Source organism: Macrobrachium rosenbergii, chromosome 7 (assembly GCF_040412425.1).
Source record: "Macrobrachium rosenbergii isolate ZJJX-2024 chromosome 7, ASM4041242v1, whole genome shotgun sequence".
Taxonomy (NCBI): domain Eukaryota; kingdom Metazoa; phylum Arthropoda; class Malacostraca; order Decapoda; family Palaemonidae; genus Macrobrachium; species Macrobrachium rosenbergii.
The window spans coordinates 14,409,788-14,425,872 of NC_089747.1; the positions used below are offsets into that span (position 1 = coordinate 14,409,788).

Genomic DNA, 16,085 nt, shown 5'->3' on the forward strand with positions numbered 1-16,085 from the left:
GGAAAAAATAATTATTCTGAATGTGCGATTTGATCCAAAGAGAATGCAAACCATCATAATTATGAAGGCACTCGAGTGTTGTTCCACCACCCAGAAATGTCAGCTTCCTTGCCACTTGTGTGAGCATGGGTAAGAGAGGACTCCCATAACCCCTGTAAAGCTTGGTATGTGATATAATGGCTGATGGGACCCTGTACTGAAGCATAGCTTGTTTGTAGCTTTGGACCCTGTACTGAAGCATTGCTTGTTTGTAGCATAACTCGAGGAAACTTTGAAGAACTACGGTTTCGTATGTGGGACAAAGCAGCTCTAAAGGTAGAATATTATCGCAAATTCCCAGATTATAATGCTCAGCCACCATCCTCCATTAAAAAAGACATATAGGGAGTCACATCAACAAACTAAAAATAGATCAAAAGAAGCTCTGTTGTATAACTAACCTGAATGTTGGCTGCTAAGCATAAGCATAGGAAAGGGAACAGTGTACCAGTCACTTTTCATTCAACCGAGCTACACAACTTATTAAGCTGTCACCATAGATCCTGAGGAGGCAGTATCCAAGGGCTTTTGGGCAAAGTCCCTTAAAAAGAAGTAGAGATGCTCTGGTGCTGCTTTACACCTGCTCTCAGTACCTGTACCACACAGAAGTTCTTCCTGAACACTAACAACAGAGCAAAGCCACTGACTTCGTGAACTTCTCATCTGTGGTATGGAGCTTAGGGAGCTATCACCTCCAGAAGCCAGAATGAGATCGTGCTCTTGGATACTTCCTTCATGTGCCTGCCTTATTAACAAACAGTCAACACTTAGGCTTTAGATGTTGAAGTCCTGTACAGGTAGCTACAAAAACCCTTACTTTAAGTAACATAGACCATGCAGCTCACCTACTCTCTTATCTAATGCTACAGCTAGCAAGCAGACAAGTCTTGAATGGAATATTTCTGCCAGATGACTCCCTCAGGAGCTCACACAGCCCCTGATTGAAACTCCAGAGAACAAGAGTTACAATCTACTCCACAGGTTTGAGTTCAAAGAATGGGCAAGATTGCTCAAAGCTCCTAAACAGAATGGAGATTCCATCAATACAGAGGTCCACGCCCTTAAGCTGGAAGACCTGGAAAATGGCTGAGCAGTAGCCTTTTACCAAAGGAGAATTTTGCTCACTCAAAGTCCTATATAGACTTCTTTTGAGAGGTCTTGAATAATGTCGACTTCCAGAGAGAGGATGGTGAAAAAGACAAGAAGAAGGAGGGAGGAGGTAGAAAAATAAAAACTAATCTACTACTACTTGCCCACTCATGCTTTGCTCACATCAAGTGGCAGAAGACTTGTCAAGGCAGAAAGCCTCATAGTAGCTGAAAAACTGATTGATAACAAGTACTACAGCTACAGGGGGGTCAATCTCCTTTGCAGGAAAAGCAGCAACAGGAGAAACAGGAGAAACTCCCTTACTAGCCAAAACTAAGTGAAAAACCAATGAAACAAATGGAGGACTTCCTGTTAAGTGTAGGCCACATCTTTCACAGATATTATATAGATGACATCAGCATTCCTGGAGCATTTGCAAAAGAATCAGTAAGTATAGCTGGTGGCAAGCTGGACACATGGGTCAGCGTCTCACTCAGGGAGAGACCAGCCCAGGTACCCTACTCACCATCAGAAGGCAGCAAATGGTAGGCCCCCTTCCCTATGAGTAACCTCCTCAGACCTATGGGAAGGAGTACACGCAGAAGGTACAAGGAAAGGCACAGAAGGGAAGAAAGAAAAGAACTAGAAGGATTTAGCAGAGTCATCAGGGGAGTATTCACCACAGAGGATGCAAGCAAACACCTCTTTATCCTTCTTTTTTTCCAGTGTACTTTGACAACATATTGTAACCTATGAAGAGAAAGACAAGTACAAGACCTACCCCTACAAAAAGGACAATATTCATGTAACTCAAGATCTACCCCTAAAAAGGACAATATTCATGTGACTCAGTGTTAAAATTCAATGCCTTTGCTCTTGTTTTTCTTCATTCCTCAAGCGAGAAAAAAAAAACAGCCTACGACAATAAATAATCAAGTTTAAACTACATTTCGTCTAACAGACAGCACAGCACAATGTACTGTACTTACCAGATGACAGCAGGAGTGCCTATTCCCTCACTCAACCCTTTAACCTGTTACCTACCCTGTTACCAAGTTTGAGTATCATTTTAGGTATTGTTTTACTTGAAACCATTACTTGAGTTTGGCATTTTTATGATGTGATCTTAAGTTTCTTTAACACGCTTAGTACGAAAGTCATGCTGATATCTTTAACAAATTTACTGTTACTGGAATTTTTTCTGACAAATGTTGTTACCTACTCAGATTTTGCTAAGTTATGTTAACACAGTCACAAAAAAGGAGTTCCTGATCAGGTGGTGTTTGTCCAAGTTTATTGTGGGTATGAATGGACTATTTATCTAGAATGTGTCCTGTTATTTTCACCCAGAACTGTGGGTACATGGGAAAATTCTTTAATGTATTGGTTGTTCTTTATAATTTCTTACCTGGCTAGGTAAGAACACACCCCCTAAGGTGGGTTTGGTATGGGGTCTAGTTCTAGGTAAAGACCCATACTCCTTGTTAGGTTAAGTTGGGGTCACCCCTGGCTAGATAAGAAAGTAGCCCCTTTGGTTAGATTAAGTAAGGGATCCAGGTCTTGGTAAGGATATGGCACCCCACTAGTTAGGGACACAGCCCCACAGATTTGGTAAGATTAACTCGATCCCTGTATTTTTCCCACCCAAAACCCCCACTTCCCACTGTGGCTATCCCAATTGTAGGAGATAGCAATGGGGTCCACTCTCTATAACCAATTAATTGCTAATGAAACAATTATCAGAAACAATCAAAGTACCCATTAAAACAAAAATTTATTTGAAAGCCCAAAGCGCAATAATGATTTGAAATAAAATTTTACCATTTGTCTACATCTCAATATATTTAATAAAAAATCCAGCTAAAATATGCTGCAACTTTACTGTTATAGAATATTTACAGTCATGTGTTTTTATTTCACTGTTCATCCCCATGGGGCTGGTATTGAAGTAAAAATTCTAGCTCATGCTGAACAAGTAAGTTGTGAATTTAAAAAATGAAAAAATACACTCTGCCCTCAAACTTCCTGACAAAATGACAAATTGTCTATCATTTACCATTGTCTCTGATGATGCACTTGGTGTTGGCAAGGAATTTAAATTAACAAAACATAGTAGGCTGCTACAGTGCAATACTTTTCTGAGGCTAAAACATTAATTTGCAAGAAAAAGTACCCTATGTTAGCTCTGGAAAAAACTGTTTCACTGAATATATTGGGTTGGTAATTCTAAGCCATAGTTCTGTGGTGAACTAGACTATGGCAACTGACGTTTTCCTATGTTATTTTACTTGCTTTACAAGAATTTAAAGTAATATTTTGTCAGCTGGCTGTGACTAAACTGTAATTGACCTTTGAAGACTACACTACCGACGGGGTAGATCTACCCCGTCGGTAGTGTAGTCTTCAAAGATTAATTACAGTTTAGTTACAGCTGGCTGAAAAAAATATTACTTTAAATTCTTGTAAAGCAAGTAAAATAACATAGGAAAATGTCAATTGCCATAGTCTGGCTCACCGCAGAACTACGGCTTAGAATTACCATTGGGTGCATTAGGCTAAAATATAGCTAGGTAAAACTGAACACTACTATCGTGAACTGGTTCCCGCCAGTTGCCGACCAGGATATTTACTGCCTTTTCTGTGTGTTTTTGTTTGTCTTTTTTTTATAATATTTATTCACTTTATTTCATGTTTAAGGCTACATTCATCCTTAAGGGCCTGGTACTAAACACAACACCCATGTTGCACAAACTGGCAGTTACCAAACCTGAAGGGCGCAGTATGGTAAAACTTTTAGTTGCGCGGCCCGATTCCCAACAGTCGCAGACCAGGACAGGTTACAGCCTTTTTTTTGAGGGGGGTGTCCAAGGGGGGGCGGGCCAAGGCCCCCCCAGGCAGGTCAGGGCATGTCGCCTTAAGTTAGGTTAGGAAGGTAAGGTCTGGTTAGGTCAGGACCTAGCATTATAGGAAAGGTTAGGTCTATATATGTATGAGGAACCTGTCCCAGTCAAAGACTAGCAGGAATCAGGCTGCGCAACTAAAGTAAAGTTTTACCGGCAGTAATAGTCTTCAGTTTTATCCTCAACCCATTGTTAAAAAATAACACTTAACGTTCTGGCCTTTAGGGTAGCCTACAGGGGTAATGGTTTGAATGCAAGACGAACCTGCTTTGTCTAGCCTACAGTACCTCATGTTAAGTCTCTCCCAAATTGGAAAATGGTAGCCTAAAGCTTAATATCCACTTCTCAGATTACAAAGTCACTACCATAAATATTAACACGAAGTCTAGAAGACCTGTACCTTGCATTGGATATGCTATGCTTAGGATAGCCTAGCCATGACAGTTCAAAGTAGGCAAGAAGACACTTAACAGAAGTAGGCTTTCTCAACAACTTACTTTGAATATCGGACCATTGGAGCACACACTGTAACCAGTTCTTTATTTCTGAATAGCTCAAGTGGTTTTAAATAGCTTCCTTCCTCCATTTCACTTTGAAACTGCCGCAACAATCGAAGGGTCAATCCTCGTTATCAGATTTCAAAAACAGCTGACGAGCTCTTAATCTTCTACCTTCCAAAATTAGTAAACAATGGATACCGGAATTTTTCTATATTTCAAAATTAAGCATTATGTATAATAAATCCGCAATACCTAATTTCCTGCAAAAATTGCAATTTCATTGCTTCCTAAAAATTAAAAGGCTCAAGAACTTGGGGCAAACGATTAGAATTACACCAAAAATACACTACTTTTTTCGATAATCTATTACTTGTGAATTTGGAACAATAACAACTTTGGTGACGGTTTACTGTAATTAACGAAATCGTGAAGTCTGCCTATATCCGTTTCACAATATTAATGGCAACAAGATACGGGCCAAACAAGGGAAAGGCCCGTGCCAACACAAGAGTTGGCTTAATACAATACAACAATGGCAACAGCTATTCGTCTGCGCCATTTAAACATAAGTTAACTCTCCGGTATGGAGCGACAACTTTCAATTTTGGTGTTTTTATTCAAGATTACCCCTCAGTTACTTGATTACAATACAAACAAACAGTATTGAATAGGCAGGACCAGACAGGGCGCGCAAACCATAGGTCTATAAAAGAAAGGTGGGGGATGATTAGTTTAAGAGTAAACTACGTTCTATTCACAGACCATGAGTGAAAGGCATAAAAACCTAGGATACAGTTATGCGTGAGATTTCCAAGCATGTCCCACTTTTTAATCTGTATTCAGTGCCTTTCTCAGCTAAATTTACACCTGTAACCCTTGTCTACAAGAATTTTCTCTTGAACAGCGACAGCACACTTTAAACCCCCGCCCGCTTTTTTTCTGTTAATGAAACTAACGCTGTTAGATAACAGGACAGTCATTTATATTTCCCAATCATAAACTATTACTGATTATCCAAAATCTTCACTTGAAATTCTGCCAACAAGCACATATTCAGGAGGTATGAACGGCTCACCAACGGCTTACATAAGAGAAGGACCAAGGCACTTTTCTAGGATGCCGACAGGAACAAGTTGCACCTAAAATGTACGGCTTCACGCGATGGACGTCGACCTCAGACCCCTTTTCAGCCCAACCCTTAGGTTTCTCAAGATAAAATACACACCAATCTGGATATCTACGCCACGAAAAGAAGTATATGTGACAGAAACAGACCGCGCTGTGTCATGCCTCACTCTATAAATCTACGCAACCAATTAACAAGACTTCATACAATTGGCTTATGAAATAATTTAGTCTCACTTAATAGGGTAATGAATCTCTACAATCTTACTGGTGAAAAAGTTAATTTTGTGGTACAGTTTTCGCTGTAACCAGGTCCCGAAAGTAATCTTAACTCTTAATTGCATTAACAAATTACCCAAGCACTTAAGACAGTGAAAAAGAGGGAGTTGGATCACGAAAAAATTAATGAAGTACAATGACCTAAAGGTCAACGGTGGAGAAACAACACAGTTGCACTAAGAAGTAATCGTTGGAGAGGCTGGATAGCAAGATGGAAGGAGGAGGAGGGACTGCAAATATAAAAAAAATAAAAGTGGGTGCAGCTGACAGCCAAAGGTACGCTGCAACACCTTTTTGTAATGCCTATAGTAAGGTTTAATGGCGGAACTAGCCCCCTTAAGGAACGTCCTGGTTAAGCTCAACAAACTTTTTGCTAAAAAAAAAAATGACAAAATAGTGCGTGCCTTCAGTTTTTTTAAGACTAAATAATTAGTATCAATTATCAAACTAAAACTAGAAGGAAAAAAGGTGGTGATTTACCCTTCCTTAATACATGAATCATAAGAGAGACAAAACATGTCTTCACATTTTATTTCCACTTCCTAAGTTATCTTGGAGTTTCATCAAAAGTACCGGTTGGCTACAAATCCACTTTTAAAGTTCTCTGGAAAACTAATCAGTGGAAATCAGTCCAAACTAACCCGATTACTCTAACCGTCACATATTAGCGAGAAGGATATAAACAAAGGGAATAAAATATACTATAGAGGCCAACCATTTCACTGTTCGAATAATTACTGTAACTTGTGGGCGGGATACTGGCTGGGTGTGTTGAACTGTTGCTCGTCGGCAATTACTCATCATCACAAACGTTCTTTCCACAAGCTCTTCTCTGTTTATTGCTATTCCAGCCGGCTTTTGATAAAATGTACCGTTAATCAAGCATAAAACTAACGTGATATGTGCAATATTAAGGTAGAAATGAAAGACAGCAACAAAACAAGAGAAAAAGGAACGTTCCTCCAACTCCGGGTGAGTGAGTCATACCGAGTTCTCAGTACTGGCCTGCTAGTGTTAGCAACATGCCGGAGATTCACTACTCAGCGCTGAACTGCCTGCCTCAACCCACGTGGGTCTTGAAGATGACTCACCTTTCCAACACTTGCTACGGATGACAGCCGCTCCCAAGCATAAACATTAAACACTGAGGGCAATAAGAGAGTTTTTTGTTTGTTTACTTTGTAAGGATTGATTACTTGGCAAAAAGGCGACGGCGTGGACCAAGGATACCTTAGGAGATGGTTATCTCTTTAACAAAGATGACAAGAGTCCTTTCTACAGTCTTACGACACGGAAAACCACAGGGAAAATTATCTATACGTAGCACCTGTAGAAATTCCAACTTACGTACGCATTTCATCGTTTTCAAAACGGAATATTTACATTATGTAACATACACAGCATTAAGCCTGGTATCATAACATTCAATTCATGATGTATGGAGAGAAATAAGGATGAATGAGTGCCTCGAAACGACAGCTATAACAATGAGGACGCGGTTCCTGAAAGTAGCGATTAGGAAGAATTGGGTACCAGGATCTCGACAAAAGCCGTGGCCAGAGCAGAACAAATGTGATAATTTTCTGTTTACTGTCCTGTTCACAGGGACCACGGTTGTAGATTTCATTTCAACATCATTATCATTATTGGATGCCATAATAAATTTCATTATCATTGTTATTAATACTATTGGTGATACTTTTTTGTTTAGAAACAATTCCGAAGAGTTATGAAACAAAACCTCCTGCCTCCTTCCTCTAAACTAAAATAATGAAAACGTGAAAAAGTAAACATGACCCAGAACTATCCGCTCTTCTGGATTCCTGAACTGAGTTTAAGATAAGCGGTGCAGATCAATAACCTTAAGTCTCGTACTCGATGCCTTCTGCCTACCATAACTTAAGATGATTTTTTTTTACAAATATTAATGGAATTAGCTAAAAGGATATTAATAGAGTGTTGTATTAATTTTAGTTTAGTGAAATTTTTTTTAACAAAATAAAGTTAAGGCATGGCATATGTGTTTTATATTCTTACGAAGTACTTCTGCACAAAACTGTTTTTTTTTTATTAGAACAAAAATGAACGAAAACTTTCGGCCTGTCCATGATGACTCAAGGCAAGCAAAACATACTAAAAAGAAAAACGTCGTTTCATAAGTTTTAATTGACGTTGTTAAAATCACTGTAAATATGAAATGATACCTTTCATAATTATTAAATTAAAATAAAATATGTTGACGTACAGCGGCCAATTGTTATCGATGCCAAAGTAATAGTCCTATATATCACTCGACAGTAATGATTATTAGTCACTATCACCCAAATTGTTCATGCTATGCTACGGAGAGAATTATAACCTATAATAGTAATAATAGCTTCAGGTCTTATCTATCAGTTTCCTATTTTATATACTTCACTTTTCATCGTAGTCTGACTTACTATTAATCTTGGTCCTCTCTCTCTCTCTCCCTCTCAACAGGCTGTGCTACTGGCTCTTTTCAGTCTTATATTAAATGAAGAAATCTCTCTCTCTCTCTCTCTCTCTCTCTCTCTCTCTCTCTCTCTCTCTCTCAACAGGCTGTGCTACTGGCTCTTTTCAGTCTTATATTAAATGAAGAAATCTCTCTCTCTCTCTCTCTCTCTCTCTCAACAGGCTGTGCTACCGGCTCTTTTTAATCTTAAATGAAGAAATTTCTCTCTCTCTCTCTCTCAAGGGAGATTCCAGAACCCTGAAAGAATTTCAAGGGTCGGATCCTTGACAGCAAAGGAACAACCATTATCATAGAGGGCGGCTTTGATACGCGACATGCAATACCAATTAGTGCAACGCTTTCCCGTGGAGCATTGCGAATGTGGTCGTAGGAGACGGCAATTACGAAACGAAAAGGAGATTCGTTGCCCGGTGACAGGCTTGATTAGGCGCGCAACACTGGGTACTACGCGGTCATTTTTCAAATGTTGCGGAATGTAAACGCCGGAAAGAACATGCTGATATTAGGAAAGTGACTTATTGGTGAACTAATATTTATTTTTTACTGAAACAACGATATAAATAATACTTCAACTACTACTACTAATTATTATTAATATTCAAAGGGGTGTGCACATAGTACAAAATTTATTTATCGCACATTTCCTGGGAGAAATTACAGATTTCTGTTCCCACTAAGTGACTAAAACTATTAAATGTCATTGCTGTTCAGACTCTCACAACTGTGGCGGTAGCAGCAGTAAATATACGTTTGGTGCAACCAATAAATCCGCAGTAACTGTTACTGCTATCGCAACAGGACAAGTTCCGGGTCTCGACACCTTTCCTTTACATGATGGCCAAAAATACTGAATGAATCTACAAGACTGATGTCTTTCATTTCTTTCACCCTTTAAGAAAGAAGTAGTTTAGCCATGATTTCTTGGTGCTCTTGGAAGTGGGTCACGCCACTAGCGCTTATCAGTCTAAATATTTGTATGTTGCGCTTGAAAGGTCCAAGATAAAGGCGAGGTTTATATTACGATGAAATGTGCGGGGACATTTATTGCAAAAATATAAAGAGCAGTGCTCAATCACAGTCAGTTTAAATCATGAAAAACTACATACTGTTCACTTTTCACAGAGATCGGTCTAATTTCCTAATCGGATGAAAGTTGTCTTGAACTTTTTGTCCGATAAGGGGCATCGTACTTAGGTTTGAAAGGCCCAAAAGAGAGAGAGAGATGCATGTAGCTGTAATTAATGCCTGCCCTTTACGCTCTACATCTACAACAGTTATGTATGACAGAACGCTCGCATACTGCAAAACTACAAATACCGGGGAAGCAGCCTGCTGTTACCGGAAAATAAGAAAAACAAGTAACGATGCAATATAATGCGTTTGTTCTTAAACTTAGGCATTTCCTGGAAGCAATACTGGCTCCCTCCCTCTTGGCCCTGGGCCCCAAATAGATTAGTTCGGAGGGAGGTAGGGAGGGATCGCCCCCAAAACCCCTACTACGCGGTATCATGTGACTATGAATCTCTGGTTGGTAACGTACATATGTACAAAGTCTTTCGCGTTTTATTTATGTATCAGTTTATTCGTTTGTTACATTTTCCTTTACATATTTTTACTAGGTGTTCATTATCACCAACACTAAATCGTAATGTCAAGAAGAATTTATGTGCTGAAAGTAATGAGACAGTCACTCCTAAAGCAAATCTGAACAGATTTCTGTCACACCCACGGCTCGCTGGTTACCTAGCTTGCTCAGGTGGGAGGGGGAGGGAGGGGGTGAGGCCCAAGAACTCCATCCGGGTTACTTCGCTTCAACCCAGTGAGATTTTCAATCAAAATGTGGCGGCAGAGTTTATTTAAAACTATTTTTTAAACCAAAACAATAGCAATTTATTACGAAAAAACGTTGCTCCTTTCTCTTAATCTATCACGAAGAAATATCATAAAAGCGAGAACTATTTGTTCCAGAATCGATTTTAAGAGTCGAGAGAAGAGACGAAAAGTAGTTCTTAGAAAAAGCGCGGGAGCGAGCTGTCAGTCGACTTGTAACAACAGGGCCACCGGAAATGCCGCTCCCCTTTTTCTCTTTTTTCTCGCCATATCTAGTTGGATATCCTGACTAGTTTTCTTCATTATATAAATAATATACACTATATATATATATATATATATATATATATATATATATATATATATATATATATATATATATATACGTATGTGTGTGTATCCTCACTAATTTACAAGTGAGTTGTTTACCTTCTAAAATGTTAGGCCACAAGTAAGTTCGATATTACGGATTTTGAGTTAAACGTACATACATACATACATATTATATACACACAATCTTAATGAGTGCGTGTCTGTTCGCTTCACTTTCAACTACAACAATTTTGCATATAGTAAACCTCATTACATACGGAACAGCCCCAAAAATGCATCTATCGTATTATTCCAGTCACATACCTATCGTATATGTGACTGGCCGACACGTTTCTTGGCGTTACACCTTGAAAGGTCATCAACACCAGCGAGGAAATGATACATATCTGGAAAATTTCGTCGCTCTTCACTCAGCATTTCTGCATCCGACATTAATCATAACAAAATTATTCATGTCGTTCTTTATAAAGATGTCAATTTCACCGTTAATTTAATTACAGGGAATAAGCCACGTGCTATTATCACTGGTAGTATCAGGTATTATTATCAGTGGTAGTATCAGGTTCCGTATAATTTCTAACTTCTTTCGTAACCTCATCCTTCCCTTCAACCCGGATGAGAACTTTCTGAAGTCAAGGCGACAAGTAGGAAAATTTCTGGAAGTGGCTTCTTCTCATTGTTAACCGCGCGCATCCCCGCGCTAGAATAACTGCGTAATTAATGTGTTCTTTCATGTACGATGTACCTTTATTTGCATGTCCTGGCTTTCTTTAATTTCTGTGAATTTGAATAGGCGGCTGCATCAGACGTTTATATATTCATGTAAGCATAATTTTTACGAAAGGAAAACTGCTGGTGAATTAGAAAATACGGCGGCTCATGTTGACAGAATATATTCTGCTTAAAAAAGTGAGCGGAGACAACTAAGCTGTACGCTGATACGAACTATGAAAAAATGCATATGCTCGACAAATCTTGGCATGTTAAAGCAAATTTAATAGAAGATTGTAGCAGGAGTGAAGAACTACGAGTGAAGATTTGTAAGAAAGGCCGAAGGAACTCTGGAAAAGTTACGTAGCAAAAGAGTTAGGTTAATATAAAGATATATATATATATATATATATATATATATATATATATATATATATATATATATATATATATAAAAACATGGATTGACATAACCTGCTAGGTAAAAGGGAAGCTGTTGAAACGAACTGTCTTTAAGATGTGTTGAGACAGAGAGAAAAGAAGATACATTACAAATCTGTGAATGAATGGATCTGCGGTAAGAGGGTTATACTAAGGGGGAAAACATAAATCACTGTACAATGAGGCAGTCTGAGAAGGTAGGAAGCATGATAGTGAAACGTTATACAGGTGTCGGACGCGACAGCTGCAAAAATAAATAAAATATGGAAATAGTGAGAAGGAGGGTCTTCAAAATTCAGTGCGGTCAAGATCATGTACCCGGTACTACGAATGTAAATGAAATGACTGACGATGTGTTGCAACTAAATGAAGTAACGCAGGCACTTCATGCTTGGTAGCTAAGTTAATGAACACATCAAGCACCTATTTGTAACTTCATTATCCATGGGAAAACCACTGTTTTTCTAGAGTGCATAAACGTTCATCAATATGCTCGCGTACTTATTATACACAGACATACCTCCGAGAGAGAGAGAGAGAGAGAGAGAGAGAGAGAGAGAGAGAGAGAGAATTACTATTCACATTTCCAAAATGCAAACAGATTCCGTCGAAAATGAGAGACTCACGTGGACAAATAAAGGACTGTTGCCCATGAAGGCAAGTGGCTGTCTGAAGGCCGAAACCTTTTAGAATATCCTTGGCAGTCAAGGCTAGGGTGAATTTATTGACAAGAAGAATCTAAGATCTTCCAGTTCTGATAAATTTCAGGAAACTGCAACCTTATTATACAAGTTCCCGTTGGATCCGAACGCGGCGACAGCCTCTCTCTCTCTCTCTCTCTCTCTCTCTCTCTCTCTCTCTCTCTCTCTCTCTCTCTCTCTCTCTCTCTCTCAGACGATTTCGAAATGCTGGTCAACGATAGTTTGCTGAAATAAAAAGTTTAAAAATTCCATTTTGAATGTTATAACGTTTTAAAAACTGAAGAAATATCGTAGGTTAATTGCCTTATATCCAAAAAATTACCCCTGCTGTAAAGCCACAATTCTCTTCACGGGAAGAAAATAATACAATAGTATGACTGTATTATTCATAAGCATTTTCAAACGGGTTAACCAATTACAATGAAAAATAAATAAATAAATGAATATGACTGAACGGCCCAACAGAAAAAAAAGTCTTTCAAATCTGAATACTATTTGTAACATATGCAAGCGCAAACACTCATAGAACACAAAGACTGATTTATGACTGTATTTTGTTTTGACTGTGTGTGTGTTCGTTAAAAATACAGTAATTACAATAATCTCTTGTTTAAATAAGAAGATTTCCGCTCATTTGGATGGATGCAAAAAGAGAACAACAGTCACTGAATCAAGAATGATTCCCCTATGCAGTAACCTTCCACAACGTAAGCTGGTGTAAATACCTCGATGTAGCGCGTCAAACGCCTTCCACACACGCTTGTCTATTCCACTCTCGCTTGCTCGCATTTCCTTGCTTCCTGGATACTAATTTCAGCTTTATTATGCAGCGCTTTTTAGGTCGTCCTCTCCTTCCTCTCCAAATTATGGATAATAATAATAATAATAATAATAATAATAATAATAATAATAATAATAATAATCGTCTGCATTCATTTGAGATTATATAGACTCAACGATATCCAAACGGCCACTTTTTAAATGAAGTTTTGTTTGAAAGCGGATAATAATAATAATAATAATAATAATAATAATAATAATAATAATAATAACAGGAGACCATCACCTAGTGTAAAGTTCGCAATTAATTTACAGAACACCGCCTTACCTAACATTCACCGTCTTACGCCAACACAAGCACACGCAGACACGCGCGGACTTACGCACGCGCAAACGCGCACGGGTGCACGCACACACACACACGTACACCGGCAGCATACATACAATACACCACCCTGGCCACTCCTATGAATCGACCTCCCTCCTGCGAACTCATTCAGAGAAACTCCAGCTACGCCTCCTACACTTCCCGGTAGCCAGTTAATGAATTTAATCGTCCAATTTTTTCTCTCCTTCCATTGTCAGCTAACGTTATATCAAACGCAGGGGAAAATAGAAGAAAGAGATAAAGCGCAACCTTCGATATTTGTGTCAACAAAAAGTCGTCGGTTAATTAGCGGAGTGTTCAGAACTCAATTTTTTTTTTTTTTTTGTCTTCGTATCCGTCGCAGTTTATATAAAGCCATGATTCTAAGAATTTTCAAGTAAATGATGAATGTTTTTGACAGGCATTTATGCTATTGTGTTTGAGAGAGAGAGAGAGAGAGAGAGAGAGAGAGAGAGAGAGAGAGAGAGAGAGAGAGAGAGGAACAGGTTTAATTTCATCCCTGCGTTGGAATTATGTCGCTCAAAACTTATCTATAACATCAAAGCCTGTCTTAAAATTAGTATATTTTCAACGTAAATAACTAAACTGCAAATATGTCAAAGAGAACAATATACGTTTTTCAAAATTAGTGTTCATCGTTTTCACGGGAAGTCGAACGTTTCAGAGCAACTTTTTGCCTCTTATGGAATAAGTATAGCGATGTATTAACGTCAGAATAATGAGCTTCTCTACAAATGCATATACAGTATGTTTGTATCTAAAAACCTAGAGTGTATATGTATATATAAGGAAAAACACTTTGAAGACATGCATATCTACATTTTCAGACGTAAAAGAAAATAAGGTTCAAGGTTGCAGAACTTCAAAGGAGAGAGAGAGAGAGAGAGAGAGAGAGAGAGAGAGAGAGAGAGAGAGAGAGAGAGAGAGACTGGAACTAACGTCCGTCTCAAAAGACGACACACCCAGACCATAGATCCCAGACATGACCTAGACCTCAGCTAGAGGTTGCGATACCTTGCAAGACAGTTCATGGAGACGCAAGATCATTCCGAAATTCGGAGATCGACACCGACAAAAGACTCGTCAAAGAGAGAGAGAGAGAGAGAGAGAGAGAGAGAGAGAGAGAGAGAGAGAGAGAGAGAGCGCTAATGCTGATTACCGACAGCATGAATTTAAAGTTAGTGAGGTGGAACCTTCTGATGACGACAATCAAGCGGAGTACTGGAATGTAGCCCCGTACCAAAATCAATCACTCAATCAATATACATATAATAAAAATAAGAAGTTCCTGTATGAATGATACAGCATCTCGATGGCTATCTGTAAACGCTATACAATTAGATACTCCATAAAAATATATATATTTCATATACACTGCTACACGTTGTTCCTTACCTCTGAATCGTCGACATGAACAAAATGACAACTGGTACATTAACGAAAATCTATTGGAGCATGACACAATAGAGAAGTATAACAATAATAATTATAAAAATCATCATTATCATCATCATCAGCCTCCAACTGAGGCCACATGCGACGTGAAATATCACTACTCATGTATTTCCTGTGCTTTCACTTCAGTTATCACTAGCCTCCCTCAGGTACCCTCTGTGCAAGTCTGGGTCTTCTATCTAATCCGTTACTCAAAGGAGCCCAGCTGACAGAATTCTTCTCCCCACCTTGGGGCGAAAGACATGTCCAGACCATTTCCACCTGCCAGGTCATTTACATATGCAAATTCATTTATTTTTCTATGGTGCTATTTCTCTCTTTAATCTGCCATCAAACTCCTAAATTTTTTTAACTATCCTCTCTCTCTCTCTCTCTCTCTCTCTCTCTCTCTCTCTCTCTCTCTCTCTATATATATATATATATATATATATATATATATATATATATATATATATATATATATATATATATATATATATATATATATATATATATATATATTACATTACTTTTTGTTCATTCGTTGCTGAGCAGCGCACTAAAATACATGCCAGCAACAATCTATTGCTCACTGCTCTCCAACTAATCTTCCGCATTTGGTGCTATGATAATGATGACTCCCACTCTATCAGTTCCAGCTGTTCTCTCTGAAAAAATGTACACTTTGACCTATCCAATCTCCACGGTAAGATGTACAATCCACGTCTCTTGAATTCATTGTCTACCTGTTTCATCTTTCCAATCTGATTCAGGGTTCTTACGTTTCAATTTCCTATTTTCAATTTTTAGTTTTCTGTAAAAGAAAACTATTGTGCCGGTTTTGTCTGTCCGTCCGCACTTTTTTTCTGTCCGCCCTCAGATATTAAAAACTACTGAGGCTAGAGGGCTGCAAATTGGTATGTTGATCATCCACCCTACAATCATCAAACATACCAAACTGCAGCCCTCTAGCTTTAGTAGTTTTTATTTTATTTAAGGTTATAAATTTAGCCATAATCGTGCTTCTGGCAACGATATAGA

General features: G+C 38.5%; 1 protein-coding gene across 11 annotated transcripts in view; it reads right to left on the reverse strand.

Annotated features, from left to right (window-relative positions):
* Positions 1–16,085, reverse strand: part of Dus4 (Dihydrouridine synthase 4) — a 219,280-nt gene that overhangs the window by 24,402 nt on the left and 178,793 nt on the right. For 2 of the 11 annotated variants that reach the window (XM_067106576.1, XM_067106578.1), the window contains exon 1: positions 13,551–13,675. The exons of 2 other annotated variants lie outside the window; for them this stretch is intronic. In XM_067106576.1, the coding sequence (XP_066962677.1) occupies positions 13,551–13,660 (110 nt within the window). In that variant the 5' untranslated portion in view covers positions 13,661–13,675. Of the gene's footprint in view, positions 1–4,292; positions 4,430–4,525; positions 4,881–6,919; positions 7,047–13,550; positions 13,676–16,085 lie in introns of those variants that run through there. 7 more of the 11 variants (XM_067106584.1, XM_067106582.1, XM_067106577.1 and 4 more) reach the window with 7 other exon arrangements.